The 26,055-nt window shown below is 47.6% G+C and overlaps 3 protein-coding genes across 7 annotated transcripts in view; 2 read left to right on the forward strand and 1 right to left on the reverse strand.

Annotated features, from left to right (window-relative positions):
- The window catches only part of stx8 (syntaxin 8), a 29,012-nt gene extending 13,941 nt beyond the window's left edge, over nucleotides 1–15,071 (reverse strand). The window contains exons 1-6 of the mRNA XM_077015390.1: nucleotides 14,957–15,071; nucleotides 14,009–14,108; nucleotides 13,801–13,895; nucleotides 13,422–13,532; nucleotides 9,252–9,379; nucleotides 8,972–9,064 (exon numbers count right to left, since the gene is read on the reverse strand). Coding sequence (XP_076871505.1) covers nucleotides 8,972–9,064; nucleotides 9,252–9,379; nucleotides 13,422–13,532; nucleotides 13,801–13,895; nucleotides 14,009–14,108; nucleotides 14,957–14,979 — 550 coding nt within the window. The 5' untranslated portion in view covers nucleotides 14,980–15,071. The remainder of the gene's footprint in view (nucleotides 1–8,971; nucleotides 9,065–9,251; nucleotides 9,380–13,421; nucleotides 13,533–13,800; nucleotides 13,896–14,008; nucleotides 14,109–14,956) is intronic.
- Nucleotides 15,072–16,407: 1,336 nt separating this feature from the next.
- Nucleotides 16,408–21,590, forward strand: LOC143521902 (TBC1 domain family member 24-like). The gene is made up of 8 exons (XM_077015397.1): nucleotides 16,408–16,911; nucleotides 17,295–18,318; nucleotides 18,561–18,713; nucleotides 19,161–19,224; nucleotides 20,333–20,428; nucleotides 20,566–20,718; nucleotides 20,782–20,836; nucleotides 21,301–21,590. Exons 1-8 carry the CDS (start codon nucleotides 16,548–16,550, stop codon nucleotides 21,468–21,470), a joined length of 2,079 nt encoding a protein of 692 aa, XP_076871512.1. The 5' UTR covers nucleotides 16,408–16,547; the 3' UTR covers nucleotides 21,471–21,590.
- Nucleotides 21,591–22,312: 722 nt separating this feature from the next.
- Nucleotides 22,313–26,055, forward strand: part of cfap52 (cilia and flagella associated protein 52) — a 23,552-nt gene continuing 19,809 nt past the window's right edge. For 2 of the 5 annotated variants that reach the window (XM_077015393.1, XM_077015394.1), the window contains exons 1-7: nucleotides 22,313–22,511; nucleotides 22,634–22,833; nucleotides 23,292–23,428; nucleotides 24,426–24,554; nucleotides 25,264–25,363; nucleotides 25,765–25,881; nucleotides 26,029–26,055. The exon at nucleotides 26,029–26,055 is cut by the window's right edge and continues 74 nt beyond it. In XM_077015393.1, coding sequence (XP_076871508.1) covers nucleotides 22,457–22,511; nucleotides 22,634–22,833; nucleotides 23,292–23,428; nucleotides 24,426–24,554; nucleotides 25,264–25,363; nucleotides 25,765–25,881; nucleotides 26,029–26,055 — 765 coding nt within the window. In that variant the 5' untranslated portion in view covers nucleotides 22,313–22,456. The remainder of the gene's footprint in view (nucleotides 22,512–22,633; nucleotides 22,834–23,291; nucleotides 23,429–24,425; nucleotides 24,555–25,263; nucleotides 25,364–25,764; nucleotides 25,882–26,028) is intronic. The other 3 variants (XR_013132867.1, XM_077015392.1, XM_077015395.1) reach the window with 2 other exon arrangements.

Below are 26,055 nucleotides of genomic sequence, written 5' to 3' on the forward strand. Positions count from 1 at the left end.
TCTCCCAGCGCTGAACATGGTACTGCAGTGTAAGAGGGGCTACACCCACTCTGAGGGGTCGCCACGGCAGGTTTCCACGGCCACATGCCCAGTACGTGCTTTGTTTTGTAGCCTGCAATCAAAAAGTGTCAAGGAAGGCAAGCAAAAAGAATGAAGTAAGGGCACAGTTATGCTTTTCATCCTATAGCTCCCTGCTCCCTCCCTGCCGAGTTCTCGTTAGGACGTGTCTCCCTGCCAGAGCGTCTGGATGTCGTTGTTTCAGGCACAGAGAGAGAGAGAGAGAGAGAGAGAGAGAGAGAGAGAGAGAGAAGGAAAGGCAGAGCTGCTCTCTTTGAGCCCAACTGACGGCAGCATCTGGATCTGATCATAAGACAAGAGGAGGAAGAAAGTAGAGAAGAGAGGAGAGGAGGGTGGAGGAGTGGAGGAGAGGAGAGTGGAGGAGTGGAGGAGAGGAGGGTGGAGGAGTAGAGGAGAGGAGAGTGGGGGAGTGGAGGAGAGGAGAGTGGGGGAGTGGAGGAGAGGAGAGTGGGGGAGTAGAGGAGAGGAGGGTGGAGGAGTAGAGGAGAGGAGAGTGGGGGAGTGGAGGAGAGGAGAGTGGGGGAGTGGAGGAGAGGAGGGTGGAGAGTGGGGGAGTGGAGGAGAGGAGAGTGGGGGAGTGGAGGAGAGGGGAGTGGAGGAGAGGAGGGTGGAGGAGTGGAGGAGAGGAGGGTGGAGGAGTGGAGGAGAGGAGAGTGGGGGAGTGGAGGAGAGGAGGGTGGTGGAGTAGAGGAGAGGAGGGTGGAGGAGTGGAGAGTGGGGGAGTGGAGGAGAGGAGGGTGGAGGAGTGGAGGAGAGGAGAGTGGGGGAGTGGAGGAGAGGAGGGTGGAGGAGTAGAGGAGAGGAGGGTGGAGGAGTAGAGGAGAGGAGAGTGGGGGAGTGGAGGAGAGGAGAGTGGAGGAGTAGAGGAGAGGAGGGTGGAGGAGTGGAGAGTGGGGGAGTGGAGGAGAGGAGAGTGGAGGAGTAGAGGAGAGGAGGGTGGAGGAGTAGAGGAGAGGAGAGTGGGGGAGTGGAGGAGAGGAGAGGACAGAGGAGGAGAGGAGATGGAGAGCTTTCCGATCTCCACTCGCTGTGCGGCCATTGAAGTGTACACTTCCCCACTGAGTGAGGGGGGAACAGGACAAGCCCTGATCTCAGGTTAGCACGCCACGGCCCACCTTACTGCTCACCGCAGATACACCCAGAAGGGCGGGCCGGTCTGGGGTCCGATTTAGCCAGGCCGGCCAACGGGCACTGGGTTCAGATCACGCTCAATTAATCTGGCCATACAACGGCATTCCAAAGAGCTCATAAATAAATAACTTTGTGACAATACACTAGCAATTTCTCTCCTCTCCTCTCTTCTCCTTCTCCTCCTCTCTTCTCCTCCTCTCTTCTCTTCTCCTCATGAACATGGCTGGACTCTGAGGCCCCTAGAGGACCAGTGCACTAGATCTGACTTGCAAGTCTGTTCTTATTGAATTTATAAGTTGATGCCGCAAAATGACATACAATAATACTTCAGCTCCACCCTTTAGATCCACTTGTGTCATGTTTTCCACATCTCTTTCTCCCTTTCCGTCTCTCCTCTCCTCTCTTCTCTGCTCCTCTCTCAGTAAGAAGCTTAATGTTTACATATAATGAAACTATTACGGTTTCATTACACTACAAATTTATGTTTGCTTGTGGCGAGCGCTGCCGTGCTGTGTGGCTGGCTGCAGGTTTGATCTACGCTCGTCTGGTCTACAACACTGGAACAAATCAGTGTCTTTAACTTGCCCATCGTCCCCTCATTAATGTGCCAGCACCTGCCTGAAACCCCAATCCCACAACTTCTACTTCCTTTCCAAAGCAGCCACAGTTTTCAGGCGCAAGACCCAAACCTCCAAAGCCATCGCGTCTGGCCGTATCTCGGCATGGGGGGTGTCAGTGGGAACTCTTTGGAGCATCTGTCCTCGCTCACGACGTTTACCGAACCACACATGAGCGCTCTGTGGCACTGAGACATTCCTGCTGCCAGTGCTCAGAGCCAGAGCATTCTGCTAACGACTCCGCTAACACACACACACGCACGCGCACACACACACACACACACACACACACACACACACACACACACACACACACACCACCCCTCGCACCAGATGTGGCGTGTCGAATCAAAGCCCCGGAGTGTGTGTGTGTGTGTGTGTGTGTGTGTGTGTCCCGGGCAGGCTTTAAGGCCTCCCTAATGAAAACACCAAAGACCCGTGATCTGTGGGCTTTCTCTGCTCAAGGGGAGCTCTTGCTCTCCCCGCAGTCCCAGAGTGTGACAGAGAGCTCTCGCTTGAGGACCAGAGGCAATGTGCAGCAGTCAAGCACAACTTTGCCAGGAACACCATCTCCACCCCAGAACCGGATAGCACTGAGCCTCGTCTGGATACCAGGCGACCAGGCTAATGAGTTTTCCCTGTACCTCTGTAGACGCTCTACCAGGTGTGGGTGTTCTTCACACCTCTGTAGACGCTATACCAGGCTAATGAGTGTTCCCCATACCTCTATGGACGCTCTACCAGGCTAATGAGTGTTCCCCACACCTCTGTAGACACTCTACCAGGCTAATGAGTGTTCCTTGTACATCTGTAGACGCTCTACCAGACTAATGAGTGTTCCCTGTACCTCTGTAGATGCTCTACCAGGCTATTGAGTGTTCCCCACACATCTGTAGATGCTCTACCAGGCTATTGAGTGTTCCCCGTACCTCTATGGACGCTCTACCAGGCTAATGAGTGTTCCCCGTACCTCTATGGACGCTCTACCAGGCTAATGAGTGTTCCCCAAACCTCTGTAGATGCTCTACCAGACTAATGAGTGTTCCCCGTACCTCTATGGACGGCTCTACCAGGCTAATGAGTGTTCCCCAAACCTCTGTAGATGCTCTACCAGACTAATGAGTGTTCCCCACACCTCTGTAGACGCTCTACCAGGCTAATGAGTGTTCCCCACACCTCTGTAGACGCTCTACCAGGCTATTGAGTGTTCCCCACACCTCTGTAGACACTCTACCAGGCTAATGAGTGTTTCCCATACCTCTATGGATGCTCTACCAGGCTAATGAGTGTTCCCCGTACCTCTATGGACGCTCTACCAGGCTAATGAGTGTTCCCCACACCTCTGTAGACGCTCTACCAGGCTAATGAGTGTTCCCCGTACCTCTATGGACGCTCTACCAGGCTAATGAGTGTTCCCTGTGCATCTGTAGACGCTCTACCTGGCTAATGAGTGTTCCCCGTAACTCTGTAGACGCTCTACCAGGCTTTTTTGGGGTTATTTATTTTTTACCCCCTGTGGTTGTTAGAGTGGTTCACTCTCAGTTTGGGGAGTCTGGAAGTGTGCCTGACTGTTGATATGTTGGACCATGTTGAGTCTTTAAAGTTAAGCTTTAAAGTTTTCTATTTTGCCTTAGAACAGCAACAACAGTGACTTTTTAAAATCCAAAATAACATCTCTTATTTGAACATGCTCAGACTGTCTGGGCATTTCAGGATTTTGGACCATAGGAGAAGCGAAGATGTTGTCAGCGCTCGGTCTACGCACACCGTGTAAACGATCTTAACGGAGTCTCTACATATGCAGTGTACTGGCCCCCAAACCCCCCAATCCAGCCCTTAAGCTTCCAGGTCAGGGCGTTCACCGCGGCCAGACGCCAAAAGTTTCGATTATGTGCAAACTACGTACAGTTAACAGCATGTGTGGCCTTCCCATCAGGAGCGGTAGCCTGATAGTCATGTCCAAAGTTTTGCACGGGACACTGGCGAGCAGAAAAGTGTCCAGGAAAGAATGTGTGTGGAGTCTGGGGAGGAGAGCGAGTGGTGTGTGATTGATGATGACACTGCTGCACAGGGCTTGCGGGCACACAGCCTGACAGGCAGTCCTGGACAGCCATAGACGCTGTGGCGCATAGACAGAGAGAGAGAGAGATGGATGAAGCGATGGAGGGACACGAGAAGATGAGCGGTGAAGGATGTGGAAAGACTAAGACAGATGGGAGAAAGAGAGAGTGAGAGAGAGAGAGAGAGAGAGAGAGAGAGAGAGAGAGAGAGTGTGAAAGGGAGACGAGCCCTGCTCGTACGATGGATAGACACCAGATGGTGAGAGAGTGCAGAAGAGAAGACAGAAAGGGAGAGAGAGAAAGAGAGAGAGATGAAGAAAGTGTCTGGTGGTGTTGCAGTTGTGACGCCAGCGTTTGTCATCAGGTTTACTCTGATTCCCAAAAACCTCACGGCCAGTTCCCACAAACACGCACTCATACGGACAGCCCCAACCCCTGCACTTATACGAACAGCCCCACCCCCTGCATGGACCAATCACAACAACCACAGCAACATGCCCAAATGAGTCAACAAAGTAAACAACCTCAACCAATCGGACTTCGCTTTCTACGTTTTAGTTGATCTGAGAACAGCAAGTTGTCAAATACCACAGAAGAGCCACCAGCCAGAAGGCCCAGGAGGTTCACGGTTGGAGACATTCGAAGAGTATGGTGTTGGGTATGGTGTTGGGTGTGGTGTTGGGGGTGGTGCTGGGGATGGTGCTGGGGGTGGTGTTGGGGGTGGTGTTGGGGGTGGTGCTGGGGATGGTGCTGGGGATGGTGCTGGGGATGGTGCTGGGGTGTTTCATCTGGTGGTCAGTGCTCAAATTCCCTTCTGGGCAGACTTGGGTTTAATACCCAGGTAGGGTAGCTACCTGCAGCTTTCGTCACACTCAACATCCTCCCTGAAGACTCATTGGCACAGCAGGCTTTCAGCTCTACCGGTGAGCTGATTTTTCTTTTCAAATGATCCGTTAAGGGGCCCATCTCTCTCTGACACGCCGTACGTCACACAGGCCTTCTAGATCGCACAGGTTGACCTTTGGTTCCGTGCAAATTACAGACATATGTAAGGTAGCGAGTGTGTCCGCTCGGATCTGGAGTGCGTGATGTGGTTAGGCAGCGGAACCAATGAGAGACAGCACGAGTTGGCAAACTGTCTCATTTGAACTGAATGTACATGCCAGGTTCACTTCCCCTCTCACAGTAGGGTCAGAGGTAGCTGCTTTTAAAATGATTGAGCACCTTCCGGCATTCAAAATGTCAATATGTATTGCTTACTGATTAACTCATTTTTCTAATTCAGTTTGATACCAAACCACGGTACAAACCAAACACATTTGTTGTTTTGCTGGGAAGGGTTTTTGTGTTGCTGGAATAGGACGTCTCGGTCAGGGATTCTATTTGGTAAAGAAGTCCTATCCAGTAGATAATCAGTTGTGGAATCAGGGTTTGGAGCTCATCTATCTGGAGGACATGTTCACTGCATTGCTCTGTTCATGGTGTTGGAGATGAGATGGTCGTTAACTGGGTCACACCCTCCTCAGCTTCGCCATGTATCCATTAAAGACCGTAGACAAGCCCAACACTCTACCAGCCAATGAATAGTGTTCACCAGTGTGAACGGAAAAGGTGATTAAGAGAGGGAGAAGACAGAGAAACCCTCAATGAACCGGACCACTCCTCTGCTCCAGTAAGGCCTCGGCCAGCGGGTGGAGGCTCTGCTGGAATCTGTCTCCATCCGGATGCGTGCCAAGAAGGTCCACCAGAAGGTCCGAATCCACATGAAGGTTTGTTTCCTTTCCGAACCGAATGATGTCACTTTAACACGAACGTTGGCAAAGTTGCAACTCTTAATAAAACAATGTGGACACGAGCGGCGTCTGGAGATGGTGCTGGCAGACGAGACGCATGACGCCGGGTTCCGAGAGACAAAGGCGTCGTGGGTCAAAGGTCGCCGGGAGGGCCTCACAGGAAACCAGGGAGAGGGGTAGGGAGCAATAGGATGTCCACATGCTTCCGTACGAGGGACACAAGAGCTCCGTGGCGAACAGACCCTCACGTCCGCTAAAGATCAGGCATCGTAGCAAGTCTGTCTGATCGTCTCATCAGACAGGAGAAGAGGAAGGACAGAGTGAGAGGGAAAACCACGTGTGTACCTGTGTCTGGAAGCGTTCTGAAATACCATTGTATAGTAGCATTCACAGTGGGTGCAGCTGGGCACCGTGTCATTCAGTGGTCTGGGACATGTGCTTTAGTGTGTGTATGGGGGGCAGGTGTGCCTTCATACCCCAGCAGTGCCAGATACACAGTCACTACCATGTAGCAACCTGCCTCCCTCAGGATTGGTTTATCCTGCAGAACAGGCGCTTTTTACAGGCCCGTCGCTCAGTGGCTACGCCACATCCAACACCCGTAACACACGCTGACGTCAGCCTTCCCATGCAGGAACCCCAGAAACTTCCACACCAATAAACTCCGGCCATGTTGACATTAGAAACAAGTAGAGCTGCCCTGGGTTGATACGAGGCGTTTTTGTTACCCACTCAGGGCTAATTTCTGCCATGTTGTGTTTGGAAAGAAAACCTGCGGTGATTTGTGCTGTGTGGTTAGACTGATAGTGCAAATGGCTCATTTCATAAAGCGTATTCCAGCGATTTCACAAGGGCTGGTTGGAACATCTGGCAAGCGGCTTCCTGAAATATACGCAGCATTGTATGAGTGACTTAAGAAACTGCAGTATGGAGAGAGAGAGAGAGAGAGAAGCAACGTCTGGAGAGAGAGAAGCAACATCAAGATTAAGCCCCGTTGGTTCATAGTTACACTGCACAGAGTCCCGAAGTCCTGTAATGTCTCAAACAGGTGGACCAGACAGGACACCTACTGAAGCACTGGTGAAGCAAGACCATGCAGGCCATCTGACTATATTATTGGTGTAACTGCAGTATAAACAGGACTATCCTATATAAGTAGTCTAATGGCCAAACTGGGCCAGGGACCTTATAAGACCTATTTAACTACAAGAGGCTATAAAAAAAAGCCCTTACACATATATAATTTGGTAGAGGCAGGAAAGTCGTGTGAAGACCTGTATATGAGAGGTGAGTACCGTAGCAGACGTCTTTGTATTACAGGCCTCTGTGTGACCTGAAAGTCCTGGTCAGGACTGACTGCAGCAGGGCGGGTGGAGGTGTCTGCGTCTCCGCTTTACTCTCTGGGCAGCAGGAATGTACAGTCGGGCTGTGCCAGCGTCAGTCACCTCTGACCTCTGACCTTTCTCTCCAGCCTCTTACCTAAAAAGGCGAGAGGCAGCAGCCGTCCCGTCGCGGTGCTTAATCTGTTTACAGCCAAACACGTCTGCCCAAACCGCCCCACCTGGGGTAACGCGAGGGACAACACGGCCGTGCGCTGGGTGAAAGGTTCAAACGGTGCTTGTCAGATGAAGGAAGCGTCAACGTTCTTTTCCTTCACAAAAAAATAAAAAATCCAATTCAACCAATTTTCCTGTCTCGTCTCCAAGGTATTAAACTATCTCGTTACATAGCTGACTGCATTACACAGTCCAACGCTGTAATGGGGCGTCCAGCACAAGCATCCTGACAGGCCGCAGGACTGAGGGGCTTCGTTTCTGCCTTCTCTTCTCTCTCTATAAATGCATATAAGGAAACAGCTCTTGGCTGGGCAGCAGCAAGTAAACCACCTGCCCACAACTCCCCTGTGAGATCTCAAACGGACGAGAGAAATTACAGTGTGAGGTAGGAGCCTATAGGGCATGTCCACATGTAGGCTGCATTTACAGGCAGCACACAGCACATATAGGAATGTGGAGCATTTAAACGTGGCCTATATGGCATGTGTCAAAGCAGCCTTTAAGGATTTTGTGGCTGAAACCTACACAGGTTGAGTAGCTATAGCCCAGGAAATGCTTACAAGGCAAGGATGTTGTTACGGGCCCACATTAGCCAAGTCATCATTCCGAGAGCACAATATCAAGTCAAAACTTCAGAAATCTGATTAAGTACGTAATCTCCATCTGAGAGTTTACCGCCTAATCCTCCCTTAGCACTTCTACCTTTCAACACTTCTACTTTTTAACGCCGGGTCTTCTCATTTTACTTCGACTTCCTGTTAACTTCTACACGGGTTTCCTGTCAGCTTGGGTTTGGCTAGAGTTCTGCTCCGAATTTGAAAACTGCCAAAGACGTTCACGCTGAAAAAACAATTTGGTTTAGCGTTTCAGCAGACATTCGAGGAGCTCCGACACTCGTTTACAGGCGAGCTGTGCGCGGGGGGGGGGGCTTATCAATAACCGGCCTGGAGCGCAGCCAAGTACGTGGGACACTGCGCGGTCTGCTTGGAACGTCACCCAGGCTGTGAAGGAGACGCGTCTTAATTAATAACGCCTTTATTAACGTCCGAGTCAGAACCCTCCATCCTTCTCCAGTATTTGTTCGCGCCGTCTCCGCCGAGGAGGAGCACAGGACGCTGATTGCAACAGCAGCTCTGGTTTCAGCAGGCGTGTTTGATAGTAGCACACACCTGGGTGAGTCATTATCTCAGGAAGGACGCATCCGGCCTTCCCAGAACTTTAGGTACCAGTGGGACTGCACACTAAAATAGCACAGCTACCTTTACCAGCCCTGTGTGTGTGTGTGTGTGTATAATTTCAGTTCCAGATCTCTCATTACCTGTTCATGTGCCTGTTGTAGAAATGCTAATGCTGATCACACTGAGGTACGGATGCATGTTAGCGGACACAACCACTGTCATAAGGATTATTTGAGAACGTTTGAATCCTTCCTCGAAACACAAACCTAGTAAAGCACGACTTATCAAAATATGTTATTTTGGTCCAGTCCACCATGGTCTAGGCCCCTTACGACACTTCTCAAAATCCTTCCAGGACGGACTGCAGCCCCACAGCCTTTAGGGCAGGCTGCAGGAACACCACCGAGCTCCTTCAGCACTGCGATACAGTTCCAATCCCACGTGCTGAAGGCCAGAGCGTGCTAACCCAACGCTCTTCAACAAGCAGCAAAATTGTCTTCTTCTGAACATGAAGCCAACTGGCAGTAGAAGAGCGATGGACCTTGAGCACCACCTCACCGTTCTGCTCGTCCAACTCGTTGCCGATCTCCTGACCCATACGCTTCTGACGGCTTATGACTGTGGCCAGAGCGTCCAGACCCGCGTCCTGGGCTGGGGGAGAGGGAGGAGGGGGGGCGGCACAGAAAAGGCCAAGAGAGGCGAGTAGAAGACAGAGAGAAAAAAGAACAACAACAACAAAAAAAAGAATGAAATGTGATGGAGTGAGCAAGAATACATAATATAGTAGAACGTGGAGCCCAGTGGGTGGAGTCACAGTGGGCGGAGTCTCTCCTCTTACCCTCGATGATGCGCTGCTGCTGCTCTTTGATCTCTCCGAAGGTCAGCCCCCTCGTCTCCTCCGATTCGTTCACCAGCCAGGGGTTCACCGCAGGCCCCGCCCCCACTCCACCTGTCATCAAAGCTGACCTGCGGAGGATGAGATCATGGTAACATCAATCCATCAGCAACGCACTCACCTGCCCAACAACATTTAAACACTTTTCACATAATGTAACAACAGTTACTACACATGCTCTGTCAAACACCAACCTTACACACACACACACTTCCCAAGACAGCCACACATCATTAACTTTGTAACTGTAAATAAACTATAAGGCCTGACTGTTTACACACACACACACACATACACACACACACACACACACACACACACACAAATCTGGGAAACTCATGTGCATCTCTGAACAAACAGTCCAGGCAATTTTAATTTACACTTAGCATAACATCCAATTTTTTAAGATCAGAAGGCATCTGTTTATTGATCTGCCTGGGTCCCACTTTACATGAAACACCACTTCCCACTCCTCCTGTTCCACAACACCGACAGGCACAAACCCCGAGGCCAACGCATCCACGGTGAATTCAACACTGAAATATCGACACGCAGCTGAACGCTTACACATGCACACAGAGTTCGATGCATACACAAACACATTCAGATGGAGCCCATCGCTAACACATCCACACTGATTCCCAGGCTGACACATCCAGACCGAGTCCAGCGCCAACACTTTCAGACCAGGTGCCAGTTCTGGAGTGGGCCTCGGAGCACGCAGCTCCAGGTGGAGGAGGGCTGGGTTCTCCTTGGTTCTCCTGGGGAGATGCTGGTCTGCATGTTGGAAGCGACCGGGGTCTGAAGCTGGAAAGCTGTTCCTTAGAGATGTTTAACCTCCAACAGACAAAGAGCTGCACATGTGATCTGGAATAGCACTCAGGCCTGGCCATCCAGCCTCAGAAAGAACAAGAGACAGACGGAGAGACGCAACGACATCAAAGAAAGAATGGAAAGAAACAAAAGGAGCTTCAGAAGTAGGCCTGTGTTGAAAAAATCGATTTTCCGATTCAGAATCGATTCGCATATGATGATCTGATAATCGATTCGTACGTCCAAAGATCGATTTTTTAGTGAACTTTTACCCCCGCCTCGTCACTGAATTCACGCAGGCGTGCTCGGTCTAACTAGCTGTAAAACAACATGGCGTCGGACAGTGACGGTAACGACGATAGTCAAATCGGCAATCTAAAAACAGAAGGACAGTTTATCCAGTGTCAGTGACTATTTACAGTTAGTCCATGTCACTGACAGTTTACCCAGTGTTTTTACAGTTTAAAAAAGTTAAAAATGCTCTTGTAACGTTGGGCGCAAGGCGATGGACGAGACAGAATCCTTTGCACTTTCCAAATCGTTACGTTTATTACATTTACCGAAGCGCAGACAGCGCACATAAAACACGTTTACATAGAACATGTGTGACTCAAACAACGAGCACAGGACGCTGCGCGAACGCACATTAAGTAAACAAACCACACAAACCCCACGTGATGACGAGACGAGCCACAGGTGAGGATTATCACAAGATGCACCCGCACCCACGGAGATCTACAGACGCAGACGAGTAGACGCAGACAACGTTAACAGGGAGGGGTCGGGGACCGTAACGTGACAGTTCTGTTATTATATTCGCACTTTAAAGAAAAATACACGTTTACATTTTATACTTTCAGTTTATTAAGTGTGAGCACTTTTAAAATAAAAATGCATTTGGTAGCAACAGCTTTTGGGTGACTTCTTAATTATTTCAATCATAATAATAATGCACTGGTTAGTGTCCCAGTAGGAGTCCACTGTTGCAGATATAGACACCTCAAAGATGTCCTCTGTTTATTGTCCTGGATTACCTTTCTTGAAGGTAGATTTATGATTACCCTTTTCACCAGTCTTCCAGCCATCAGTAACTACCAACTACCAGTAACTATTTGCTGATTAATATTGATATAATACTAGTTTTAACATGTTGCTTCTGTACATAGTCAGGAAACAGCTTAAATAAATACATTTTTAATAACACTAAACCCCGAATTGGATCGAATCGATTAAATCGGATTAAATCGAAATAAATCGATTCTTAATCTTCAGAATCGGAATCGGATCGATTCTTGGAATTTGAATCGATACCCAGCCCTATTCAGAAGAGTGAGATGTTTCAACAGAGAGGCCGGTGATTTAGCACACACACACACACACACACACACACACACACACACACACACACACAGAGACCCGTGGGTCTGAATCACGGTTCCAGCCACGCAGCTCCAGCAGGTCCACCCCACCTTGGCTCCCGCTGCATCAGCTCCCACAGGCTTCGTGAAGGAGTGGCCTGGCTGATCGGGGGTGAGCAGAGGGGGTGTGGCCTGGAGTCATAGCTCTGCCTCACTTTCATTAGATATCTGCAGCTGTTCAGGGACACTGGGGCTCCTTAGTGCCACTCGGCTGGGCACAGGAGTCACGCACCTCTCCACCCAATCACTACCTCCACCTCTGTCTCACTCCTACAACTCTTCCTCCACCCTCCCCTTAATCTTTATCCCTCCCCCTCCTCTCTCTCTAGGTTTTTTCATATTCCACACCTTCCCACTGATCCCTTTAATTCCCCTCTAAATCATTTATCCATCTCTCCATCCCCTCCCTTCCACCATTTCTGGTGTCTTTTTGAACCGTGACCTCTGACCTCGCTGCTCACCCTCTCCGTCGTCCTCCTGCTCGGCGTGCAGGGCAGGCGGGAATCCGTTTGGCAAATGCCTTCTCTCTGCTTCCTCTCACCCCCCTGGGCTCTGTGAGGATTAGCGTTTATCCGATTCCCCGCTGAGCACACACACTCCCCTGGTCACGTCACCCCAGAGAAAGCCATTCAACCAATTAGCCCTCCGCGCATTATGATCAAACTGAAAGGAAAAGAGATTGGGGGGCAGTCAGGGCACGGGGTCGTGGGGTCGCGGGGGGTTTAGGGGCTTCGCAGACAGCCGCTGTGTCGATTGGTGCCTTATTAGGGGCTAATCTACCAAAAAAAAGTGCTGCGAATATGATAATCCCTTCTTTCCAACAGGAAAGGTGGAATAGCTTTGGTTATTGAAGCAAGACTAACCCAGCAACACCACGCAGACCACACAGTGAGCCTTGCTAGACTGCCTGCTACCCACCATCACCATTAACACAACCCCGACCCCTACTCCAACATGAAAACACCTCCATCAAACGACTGTAACATCACCATACGTGATGACGAGACCAACAACAATCAGTGAAAACATAAAAGCCTTCGTCCCTAACATGCTAAGGGGTATGTTCTGAACAGGAGTGGCTGTAAAACACTCATGTGCGCTCTATCTCTCTCTCTCTCTCTCTCTCTCTCTCACACACACACACACACACACACTTTGACCACAACCACAAAATGATTTCTTGAAGCCTTCTAATGCATTGACTGAGCCCTGTAAGCCTTTACATGCCACAGCAGAGCCGGGAGGCCCCGCCCACAGCAGAGCAGGGAGGCCCCGCCCACAGCTGCTCACCTGCCTGCCAGCTGAAGGCAAGCTCAGCATTAGTGATTTAATACCCAGAAGTATTAAAACAGCATGACCCTGCAGAACAGAGCTCTGTAAACAAAACCATAGCAAGAACCGAAACATGCCAGAGGACATTTCTACCGTAGCCATTTATTTCCCGTTCGGAGCTGTAAGCGCACGCACGCCGGGCCGGCCTGCTGCTGCAAGGTGCTCTCAGGGGGATCACGAGGAGGCTGCGGGGGCCGTGCTGCAGGGGCGGGAGCAGGGAGGTGCAGGGAGGCGCGGGGATGCTCGTGGGAGGCGTGGAGGAGGCACAGGAGGTGTGGGGATGGGGAGCAGATGCAGGAACGCATGGGGAGGTACGGGGAGGCGCGGGACATGCAGGGAGGAGGTTAAGCGGAGCAGCCGGACAGAGTCAGTATAACAGGCTCACTAGAAACTTCCTCTTATGCTGGACATAACAAACATGCCCACTGATTCTCAACCTGTTACCATTGGTGTTAAAATAACTGATTTACAAACTGGATCTCCAAGACCCGGGGTGAGGAGATCCATCTCCAGTGTACGCAGATCGGTCTGTAACAGACTGCAGCTTTACCGTGAAGGTTCTGGATCGGTGCCATTCCGGTTAAAAGACGCACACAGTTGCTTTTCTTTGGTCACCAGGTCATCAATCAAGCTTTGTCTTCTGTCTGCTTCTGACTGTGCTCTGCGAGTCATTCATTAAGGAATTCTAACCATTAACAGAGAACACTCCTGTACAACATGTAGTTGTACAAAGATACATACAACTTAATAAACACTTTGAAAATACATCCAAACTATGTATTTGTTTTTTTTTCTGGCTTAGTGCAAATTCCTCCATCAATCAGACATAAATAATAAAGTGTAAAGGTTTGCAAAACATTTATTGCAACAGACTGCCCTCTACAGGTCGATACGCGGAAGTACCGACTGCTGTCAACCCTGAAGGATACAAGCGTCGCTGAGATGAGGCTCGTATCAGGGTCTCCCGCAGCATTGAGACGTTCTGCTTCATCTTCTGCAGCGACGCTCTCAGGGTCATGTTGAGCTGCCCGGCAACACAGGGCACAGGTCTTGTGAGCGGACACTAGTGTAGCCGTGTCAGTGTTGTTGGCATAAAAGCCCCACAACCCAGTTTGTCTGTGGAGAACAGTGTCTCACCTTGGCAGGGTTGCCACCGGTCCTCTGCTGTCTGTTCCGCTCATGGATGTTTTCTGCGACCTCCTGGGCCAGACGGCAAGTGGCATCATAATTCTGCAACCTAATGACACAGACACAGATCTCAGCTAGTTTTGCACTTACTAGGAGGAAGGCTACAGTAAAATAAGTGGCTTTACTCTGTTATATCATTGTGCATTATGAGTTAATTGTGGACACTGGTCAGTAGACTCTGTACTGCAACTGTGGGTCAGTGGCGCTGTGGACTCATGTGTACATGGACTGCAGAAGTTGTGGGTGTCACTGACTCAGTCAAATCTGTTCACTGTGACAGTTGGACACCTTCAATCATATGCGTGTGAAGGAGTCCAAGCTGGAGAAAACATTGAAAAAAGGGCATTTTGCCTCCAATTCTATGTGCATTATACAAAAATCGAAGCTTCTGATTACAAAGATGTTCCACATTCATGTTTGGATAAGAATCTTTAAAGCAGAAGAATGCTGAAGGCTGATTAAACCGCCCTCACAGCTCCTCACAGGTCATCACGGCTCCTCACCACTACATCACAAGACTAATCTCTCATATCTGAGTGTCATGTGCTGCACACACACGCTCACTCATTAGCGCAGCTATCAGACAGCTGGGCGAGTTAGCTAGGCGGCTACATAGTTCTCCTTACGTGTTCTCCCATACGTTAGTAGACACTGGGAAGAGCTGAAGGTGAACTGGGGAGTCGGTACCTCACAGACATTAACACACAACACTTCATTAAACATTAAACACACACACACACACACTGTGATGTTTACATGTTTACATGACCTCCCTCCCCTTAGCAACGTTAGCCTCACAGCTGGCGTACACGCAGCTACGAGTTAGTTATAATTGCTGTCAATATTCAGGCAGCTACAAAATTTCAAACAGCAATAAAAACGAGACTCTATGCTTACCAGAGATCCTGTGACATTTTCATTTAACGGTGTTTATTGTATTTATTAAAGACTTTTCCTACAGCAAAAATCAGAGCCAATCTGTAGCAAACATCTTCCGGGTTTAATAAGACGTCAGAACGAAGCGTCGTTAGAGACAAACTTCATTCCTTAATCAAAACTCGAAAGTCAGGTAGATGGAATTTGGTCCAACATGATACAAGTAAGATTAAATTTGAGTAGCACAAATGATAAAATAGTATCCTACATGACAATGAAACCCAAGTTAAACCTATTCATAAACACAATTAAATTAATTCAGATACTGTTTTGCATTTATTTTAAAGGTTCACAAATTGTGAACTGTACACAATAACAATTTATGTTGTCAGACAGTCACATGAATATTTTTTGTTATATTTTTGATACTTTTAATACTTGCTTTATTCTTACATATATATACATATATTTCCTTGAGATTTCCTAAGTGTCCAAAGTATCCATTGTAGCATGTAACTTATGGCTTATGGTTATCAGAATGTTATTATGATTATATAATAAGTGATCATAATAGCATAAGTTACCATAATAATCATTGTGTCAGTGAATGGCATCAACCCTCATTTTAAAGTTCTGCTGATCTCTCTGTTGTTTCATGACTAAACATGCATGTTTGGATAGAAAACAAATACGCAATATTTTGGAACGGGTCCCTTAGTCTAAAGATGTTTTTAAAAAGTATAAAATTGAGAAGAACCAACACCGAACATAGAATGTTGTTTTTAACATTTTATTCTTTACCATGTAAACCAGCAAAACATTAATGTTAAATTTAACAATGCAATTTGTTGGAAATCTTAAAACACTATCCTACACATCTCAAAAGACCACCAAATAATACATTTAATAATAAAATATTTAATACATATAATGACACTCTCCTTTAGAAAAATTATAGACGTTTGTGATTTGTGATATTATGTTAATAAAACTTTAGAGCTCAAAACATGTTGGAAATCAAAATCAACAGTGTATAAGCAGTTTACAGTAGACTAAACATTTGGCATGGTTTAATTAAATTAAAGTGCTTTTTGAATAGACATTACATTAAATAAGCAATATGCTTATTTAATCATTTGATATATGATATATGTTATTTAATCATTTGATATATTTAATCATTTGATATATGTCATTTTTTATTTAAAATTTTTATTAATTTATTTTAACCCTAGTATCATGTATGTTCATATCAGACATATCTGTTTGTTTGCAGTACAGCAGGCATATGTTTTGTCTCCCAGGCCTCTAGGGAATTTTTTTCACGCACTGAGTGTTGGTCTTCCTTGTGTTGCTTTAGTAAACACAGGTAACAATCTCAGGTGGTTAATAAGAAATACTCGAATTTTCCAATGGGCACTGCATATTATACATCACTGCATAAACACAGTCATCTGCATAAATCACCTGATCTCTGTTGCCCCACACAGACTGCGCAACACTCTAGAACAACCTAGACACTCAGTCCTGCTGAGGCATTTTCAGCTTGTTATCTGTTCTTAACACTTTTCAACTTTTTTACTCTCTCGTTGCACGGGCGTAGACCAGAGTCATGCTTCAAGTTTCCTCCAGTGCAGAATTCACCAGCTTTGATCATGTGGATTTAGAGAACGAGACCAGTGTGGACACCTCTTCACACATGGACTGTGGGAAGCTGCGCTCCTGTTCCCTGTATTGCCCTGAAGGTACAGGGGAGATCAAATCCAGCAGCCAGTTCCTCAGACCCCGCTCCAGATCCTTCTACATGTTTGAGACTGATGATTGCAGCGAGGAAGATGCCAGCGCTGAGACGCTGTGCCTCATTCAGACAAATCCAGGGGGAGCGGATGGTGAGGGAAGAATTCGTGCCAAAGCCAAACCGGCTCCCAGAAGAATCACAACAAGCCCGTCCAAACGTCTGAGCAAAGTCCAGGCAGGTGAGAACAGTCTGTTACTTGGATCTTGTCAAATGTGCAGGTAATTTATACTGTATTGGTATGATATATTGTCATTTTCTAAATTGTCATTTTGAAGTGCTGGCCCAACTTTTAATATCAAAGAATGTTGAACTTCAGGTCGCGTAATTAGCTGTGTTGCTTACAAAACCTCTTTTTTGAAGATTGGGAACTGGAACTGCAGATTGATATAGCATATTTGTTAGGTATAGTTGCACAAAAACCTGAATAACAACTCAGGTTTATTATATATTTATTATTATAGTTGTAAATATATTTGTCAATGTTGTAATGACACATTTATTAGTAGTGCCATTTATCGATTATTTTTACAGAGATTACTGTACAAAATATTGTTTTCTTAGACAACAGAACCAGCCCAAAGTGTGTGCCGATGCTGACCATCTCAGAGCCAGATAGCTGGGAAATCAGCTCCTGTTCTGGGATGAAGTATGGTCAGTATGTGGACTGGGAGAAGACTGACCCAGACTCTGCCCTCCGTTACCAGAACATCCTCTCCAGCGACCATGCCGAGCTGAAAGAGATGGGCCGCTCAGGATTCTGGGCCAAGCCACACACACTCCGGGCCAAAGCCTACCAGCACATCATCCAGTGCATCGGACAACATTCCAGCATGGCGGACCAGAAGTCCTACCTTGATCTCACAGGGCAGCTGTTTGGGGAGCACCGGACCACCCACCCCTTTCCAAAGTTCATGGAGTATGGAGAAATTCCACAGTACTGCCTGAACAAATCAGGCCTGAACTCTGTGAAGAAGATCTTGCTATGTGTCAATCAGCATTTGCCTGAGCTCACATTCTGCCCAATCCTGCCAGCTCTGGTCTCCCTCCTCCTGCACTACAGCGAGGATGAAGCCCAGTGCTTTCACAGTATCAGCTCGCTGGTGTCCTACACGGACCCAGAAAAGCGTTACATTGACCAGACCTTCCTCACCACTCACGCCTCCTGCATGACATTTGGCGACCTGGCCAACAAGTACTGCAGAGGCATCCGCAAGCTAATCGCGAGCTCCCACCAGAGCCTCTTTGAGTTCTACTCCGACTGGATCATGTGGATCTTTGCCGATCTGCCATTTAACTATGCCATTAGAGTGCTGGATGTGTACTTAATCGAGGGCTACAAGGTTCTCTACCGGGTGGCGTTAGCACTCCTCAGCCTCTATAAAGTCTCGGTGAGTTCTCGCCTGGCCCGAGTGGACGACTTCAGGCAGGACATGAGGAGATTTGTGGAGAACATCTCCCGCCACAGTAGTGTTGATGCTCTGCTTCAGAGAGCCTTCAGTATCCAGCTGCCCACTCGCCAGGAGCTCACCTTCCTCTACAAGGCCAACATGCAGGCCCTGATGCAGAACGGTATCCTGAACAAGAGGTCAGAAAGGGTAACAAACCAGGGTCCAGGGTTATAAACACTCTAGGTCTTTTTTCAACATTGGACTTTTTTTGCTGTGTAATCTGATGCTCTAATTGCAGTGATTGTAAAGATTGAAAAACGTTTAACATTTTTCTTTGCCCTCATTAACATTACCTGACCCATGACCCCATGATCTCTTGTGATAATTTGGTGGCTGATTTGCTAATTCTGTTTCTGTGTGGTTTGTTTCACACTCACAGCTCGTACCACAGCATGGAGCCGGGAAAGTTCTGTTCCAACGTGGTGTCCAAGACGGAGATGCGGGTGGTGTGGGCCTGGATTCCAGAACGCTTTGCACTCTTCAGCCCCGTGTGTCTCTTCAGCACCACCAAACATGGCGGAAGCCTCGCTGCGTACGTCTCCACCCACCATCCAAACTCCTGCCCTTTAACCAAAGCAGATCGCATCCACCATGCCAATAGTATGGTCCTGCAAGGAGCAGTTCATGGATCAGTGCCATAGCAAAGAATCAAAGCCACAATATGAGTCAGAGCCATGCTCTGGGGACAGCAGAACCTACCTTCATAAACAATCACGTATCACCTATTAGCTCACCACACATCACCTTGATCATTTGCTTTCAATAGTCCTGTAACTAAAGTCCTTAGATTGAAAGATGCTATAGTAAACCCCTAAAGAGCAATAGATTCTACCAGTCACATTCTCATTCTACCAGTCACATTCTGAAACAACTGATTCAGGACTGCGTGACAATATTTCTGCCAATATATGTAGTAACATCAGAGTCATCAGAACATTGAACCTCTAACTTGGTGTCTGACTTTATTTCTCATCTGTAGATTTTATCCGCAGGTGGAGGGACATGAGCCCACGGTGCTGCTCCTAAAGACAGTGGATGAGGAGGCAGGTTCCATCTCACTGTGGTTACTCTCATGATTTATACACACACACACACACTCACCGGCCATTTTACTAGGTACACCTTGCTAGTACCGGGTTGGACCTCCTTCGTCTTCAGAACTGCCTTAATCCTTAATCCTGCCAGAACTGCCTTAATCCTGGCATAAATTCAACAAGGTACTGTAATTATTCCTCAGAGAGTCTGATCCATATTGACATGAGAGCATCACGCAGTTGCTGCAGATTTGTCGGCTGCACATCCATGATGTGAATCTCCCGTTCCACCACATCCCAAAGGTGCTCTATTGAATTTAGATCTGCTGACTGGGGAGGCCATTTGAGTACAGTGAACTCGTGGTCATGTTCAAGAAACCAGTCTGGTGAACCTGTGCGAATTGTATCCTCAGTTTCCTGTTGTTAGCTGACAGGAGTGGTACCTGGTGTGGTATTCTGCTGTTGTAGCCCATCCACTTCAAGGTTCGATGTGTTGTGCATTCAGAGATGCTATTCTGCATGCCTCGGTTGTAACAACTGGTTATTTGAGTTTCTGTTGCCATTCTATCAGCTCAAACCAGTCTGGCCATTCTCCTCTGACCTCTGGCATCAACAAGGCATTTGCACCCACAGAACTGCCGAACACTGGATATTTTCTCTTTTTCGGACCATTCTCTGTAAATCCTAGAGATGGTTGTGTGACCCTAGTAGACTCAGCAGTTTCTGAAATACTCAGACCAGCCCATCTGGCACCAACAACCATGCCACGTTCAAAATCACTTAAATCACCTTTCTTCCCCATTCTGATGCTCGATTTGAACTGCAGCAGATCGTCTGGGCCATGTCTACATGCCTAAATGCATTGAGTTGCTGCCATGTGATTGGCTGATTCGACATTTGCGTTAATGAGCAGTTGGACAGGTGTACCTAATAAAGTGGCCAGTGAGTATATGTTTAGAGGCAACACAACTTAATGTCTTGAGACGTCATGAGAGCATAAACCTACAAACAAGCAGAGATGAGCTGTGGTAGCTAAGAGGGGTGACTGTGAGCTCATGTCTCACGTCACATCTCACATCATGTCTCACATCATGTCTCACTCTGTTTGCCCTGGCAGGTCTGTGGAGCATTCTTATCTTCAGACTGGACTCTCAGGAGGCGTGAGGGACAGAAGCTCCAGTTCTTTGGCACTGAAGAATGTTTCGTTTTCACTGTATGTAAATCTCCAGTCTGACTCTGAATGCTTTTGAATATAGAGTAGCAAATTCATATCGCAATACCTTTTCATGTAATGTTTACATTCAGTAGACTCTATAGAGTCATGGGCATTTCAACACAATTTTTTTTTAGCTGAGGCCATCAATGGAGCGCTACCAGCGCACTGTACTTCACATCTCAGGGATATCAGGAACATGTGAAACCTCACAAGAGAGCTCCTGTCTCTCCCCCTCATATTCCTCCTCCTGTGGCATGAGGAGAGATATCTGCTCCTCTCACCTGGTGGTTCCTGTTGAGAACCCTCAGGACCCCAAATACCTGTGCGTCCCCTCCAGTTCGCCTGCTGAGTTTCACCCACCGACTGCAAAGTTCATGAGTGGAGATGACAATATGCTTTTTATTGGTGAGCTGCTGTGTACTGTGTACCTCTTTTACTTTTGATGGGAATATAGTATGTGGTACAATTTTGAAATACTGTATTAATAGACTAATGCTGAACACAAATACAGTGTTGCAGCAAATTGCAATCCCTTAACCTCATTCTCACTCTCTCCCTTTCTCTCTCTCTCTCTCTCTCTCTCTCTCTCCCTTTCTCTCCCTCCCTCCCTCCCTCTCTCTCTCTCTCTCTCTCCCCCACTCCATACTTTGAACCTCAGATAATTCACCTTACTGGGACTCACCCCCAGGTGATATTTATACTATAAACAGATTTAAACATCAGTGTAGTACTAGCCTTACTCTGTTTATGTGTGTGTGTGTGTGTGTGTGTGTGTGTGTGTGTGTGTGCGCGCGCGCGCGTGTGTGTGTGTGTGTGTGTGTGTGTGTGTGTGTGTGTGTGTGTGTGCTCTCTATCTCTTTCTCTCTCAGGTGGAGATGGGGGTCACGCACTGTCTCTGTTTTCAGATCTGGCAAGTGGCCAGTCTGAGTGGTGCGGCACCTTTGAAAGTCCCGTGCTCTGCAGAGGCCAGTTCAGAGTCCAGAGCCTGGAGGTGTGGGGCATCCAGCAGTTCCTGAGCCAACAGCAGATCCAGCCATAGAGCTTCAACCAGAACTAGACTAAAATCTGACCTGAGGCTTATAGCCCACGGCTAACCTTCGACCTCTGCTATAACAGTCACCTCTGTGGACAGCACAAACATAGTTCACCAAAGCTAAACACACACACACACACACACACACACACACACACACACACACACACATGCACATGCACATTGTAGTTACTTGTTAATCATTTATATCCAATTATTGTGCATTTAATTTATTAAAAACATGTTTTTGTGATTTTAACCATAATGTATAACTTAATTATAGTCTGCCTTCATATTGTTTCAATTAATTATTAACCTGTAATAGAAAGAAAACTGATGCTCGCTCCCTTCTGTTTCTTCCAGTTTCTTTATCGTCTCTGTGAACTGTTCATTTCATATTAGGCTACACAGTCAAATAAATGTTGCATAATACTGTCACGATAGAAAACAGGAATCCATGTGTGAAGCGTCAGGGAATTTGGAAAAACACGAGGCTGTTACAGAGGGCCAGATCCGAACAGAAACCAAAGGAGGCACAGCTGCAGACCCAGAGGGGCGAGTGTGAAGCACCAAAAGACTAAAAATACCAGAAAGACAAATCACCGGTGTTCGGTTCGCTTAGCCTAGTTAGAAACAATACTTTACAAAGAGTAAAGAGGGCTTACAGTAAATGGGAAATCTAAAAGAACAACTAGAGTTGATGAAGTGGGCGTGTTTTTTAAACAATGTGTATTTCAGAAGCAGCAGGATAATAAATAAAGGGATACAGGGGCACAGACCCAGCAGGATATGTAATTTAACGATAGATTTTCATGGGGAGGGTCTTGCATCAAAGCAGCTCGCGAGCCGTCTCTTAGCAACAGCCCCAAACAAAATGGCGCTGTTACTTAGTTACCTTTGGTTTCCGAAAAGTTGAGAGGAACCGGGTCCAGCAAATTCGTGTGTTAGTTAAACGGAGCTTTTAAACCTCATTTCATCCTTGTTTTGATGCCATGGCTGGAGATGACGTTGCTAAGCTTGAGCTTGAAGCTGTTATTGGTTTCAATGGTAAGACTCCCCGTGTGCCGATAAACGCTGAGTGTTGTCTGTGCAACACTTACTGAGCGGACACTGTTGTGAACATCTAGGGGAAACAGCTACACAATGAGATCTGTCCTGTTTCCGTCCAGGGCATGTGTCCTCGGGGCTCCGAGCTCATCCCGACAGAGAACATCTCATTTACCCACTGGGCTGCACGCTGATCATCAAACACATACGAAGCGGACAGCAGGGCTTCCTCCACGGCCACACCAACACCATCTCGTGTGTGTCCGTGTCCAGAAGTGGACGTTACGTGGCGTCTGGACAGGTCACCTTCATGGGCTTCAAGGTGAGAGCTCACCTGGGCACGTTTAACACACGTGTTTGAGGAAATGTGTTCACCGTCTGTTTCGTTTAGGTTTGTTTTTCCCCCACGATCTGAATCCAGGTCTAGGACGTGCCGGAATATTGGAGAAAGTGCTTGAAAATGTTTGAAATTAATTTCATACTTTGCAAAGAGTGTGTGAGGAGAGAGGGATTAAATTGGAAATCTAAAAGAACGACTAAACGTTTTCATTAGTTTACCACAGCTTAAAGGTGCTGAAAAAACTGAAAATTGGCCTTGAAAGTGCTTGAATTTTACATTGTAAAAGGTGTTTGAACCCTGAAGATAATTATGATTACTGTACCACTTATCTTCAGGTGTGTGCTCAACAGGTTCAGAACTCCTCGATAATATTGTGCACGTTTTAATAACATAGAAAATGGGTGGACACATTAATATGTTAATGAATATGTGCTTCCCAGGCTGATGTGATAATCTGGGATTATGCACGAAGGGAAATCTACAGTCGCTTAATCCTTCACAAAGCAAAGGTGGAGGCATTAGCTTTCTCCCCAAACGACAAGTACCTGGTGTCCCTGGGCGGTCAGGACGACGGCAGGTACCACCTCATCCTCGCTGTAAACATCCCAGACACAGCGTTGTAAACACCATCCCCACTCACACTCATAGATAAAAGCAAGGCAGAAGACTTTCAAGCGTGTTTTTCTGGACGGAGCCAGAACCACACACACACACACACACACACACACACACACACACACACACACACACACACACACACACACACACGCGCGCACACACACACGCACACGCACACGCGCGCGCACGCACACACACACGCACACGCGCGCGCGCGCACGCACACACACACACACACACACACACACACACGCTCTGTTTCTCTTTAAACAGAAACTGTCGTGAAGGAGCTTATCTTGCAGCATTGATCTGCTTTTAATTTTTCCATCAAGATTTGAGCATGTGGATTTGGCAAGTTTGCACCGAGTTCATAAACACACACGCACACACACACACACACACACACGCACACACACACGCACACGCACACACACACGCACGCACGCACGCACGCACACACACGCGCACACACACACACACACACACCCACGCACACGCACGCACGCACGCACACACACGCACGCACACACACACACACACACACACACACACACACACACACACACACACACACACACACACACACACACAAACCAGATATCAACATTCACATTTAGAGGCATTAAAGGAAATGCTGGTGTTTACATTGCTTGAAAACCTGGCTCAAAATGTCTGGCTCATAAATATTTAGAAATTTGAGAATGTTATTAGTGTCACCTTACAGTGACTTCTGCTCTGCAATGATTGAACAAGCATATTATTATAATATTTTATTTTATTTTATATTAGCATACAGCAGCACATATAACATTGCATTGGTGTAGGCTCCTGTTAAAACTCTGCTAATTGTCAGTATCCTCAGCCCACCGAACTGCACAAGCGGATGAAAGACTAAGGCAGATGTAGTTGAGTTAATATCTGTGGTCACCACGGTGTCGATACTACTGTGTACTCAGTATTGTGGTGTGGAACATCGAGAAGAAGGAGGCGATCTGCGGAAGCCCCGCGTCCCCACAAAGCGCCGGACACTGTACCGCCGTGGGCTACGCCAACCGAAGCGACCACATCTTCGTCTCGGCCGGGAAGTAAGGGAATGAGGAAACAAGTGTTCGTGATTAAACTAGTCCTCATCGGCCCAGAGAAACGACCCCCCACAGACTTCCACAGAGTCAGTGGCGGACCCAAAGGGGGGGGGGGGGGGGGGGGGGGGCAGGGGCCCCAACAGAGCCCTTGCCACCCCTAGTGCCACCCCACTGGAAATGGAAATTTTAGGAGAAAATATGTGCTTCCTTTAGTTCATCATTTGCATATGGACCCCTCTGATAAAGCCTTGGTCACCCTTTGGCCACCCCAAAAAATTCTAGCTCCGCCACTGCACAAGAGTATTATCCGAGCACACGATAACGCTCGAAAGAAAACGAGCATTCGAGGTATCAATGTTTTGGCTGGGGACTCCCACAGTGGGGAGTAAGGCTCACATGGAGGTGTGTGTTATTAGTTGTGAATTTATAGCATCATTGAATGCGCTCCCAGTTTTATTACATCCTATTTGTATTAAACTGTAGGCTACACATTCAATACTTCCATTCAGTAATGAAATGTGTAGAGAAATATAGTAAAGAGCCTTTATGACTCATCATTGCAACTAAGGATGTTCACAGTGGTGCCGTGTATGTAAGGTACAGCATAGTGGGATGTAATGTACTATTTGGCTCTATGTAATGTGAATAATGAGTAATTCTGTCCCTGTCCCTGTATCCCTGTATCCCCACCCCACCCCCATGTTCCCTGCAGTGGTACGATCCGCGTATGGGAGCTGGATCTTCCCAACAGGAAGATCCGACCCACTGAGTGCCAGACAGGGCAGCTAAAGCGCGTCATTAAGTGCATAGAGGTGAGTCGAGTCCAGTCCCTCTGCCCCACTGCCGTACCAGAATGGAGGCAGAAATTATTAGGCAAACAGTATTCAACCCAAAATTGTTATCGATCTGGATATCATGAAAGAAGAATTTTGAGCTGCAACATGTCCAATGGGATGAATCCTCATATCTCAGTGTCACAGAATGTGTTTCAATCATTGATTCTATTGTACTAAGGAAGTGACCACTTTCTGTTTCGGCAAGCCTCAAGCTCAAAACATTAATGTCTAATAAAGACCAGGCTGTTACCAATATACCTATATAACTGAATTCATTTTTCATTAATTGTGTATCGTAAATATTGAGTTGTACCACAGTGCATGAAATAGGCCTACAGTAATGCAGTTTGCATAATGAGGGGTATTGCTTTGGGAAGATCCCAGAAGACGATGGTTTCTTCTACTGTGGGACCACCAGTGGCGACATCCTGAAGGTGAATTTGAAGAGCAGGCTGCTGGCCAGCTGTGGGCCTGTCAAACAGAAGTTCAGCCAGGTGATTACCAACGGCCTTTCAGGCACGCTCCTCCGGGGGAGCACAGCCTCGGGGGGGGCGGGGGGGGGGGGGGGGGGGCGGCGTGTCCAACACTTCCCCCTTGTGTCATCAGGACGTGTGTAACACTGTCCCCTCACGTGTCCTCAGGGCGTGAACACTCTCAACATGCTGAAG

This window comes from Brachyhypopomus gauderio, chromosome 8 (genome assembly GCF_052324685.1).
Source record: "Brachyhypopomus gauderio isolate BG-103 chromosome 8, BGAUD_0.2, whole genome shotgun sequence".
NCBI classification, from domain to species: domain Eukaryota; kingdom Metazoa; phylum Chordata; class Actinopteri; order Gymnotiformes; family Hypopomidae; genus Brachyhypopomus; species Brachyhypopomus gauderio.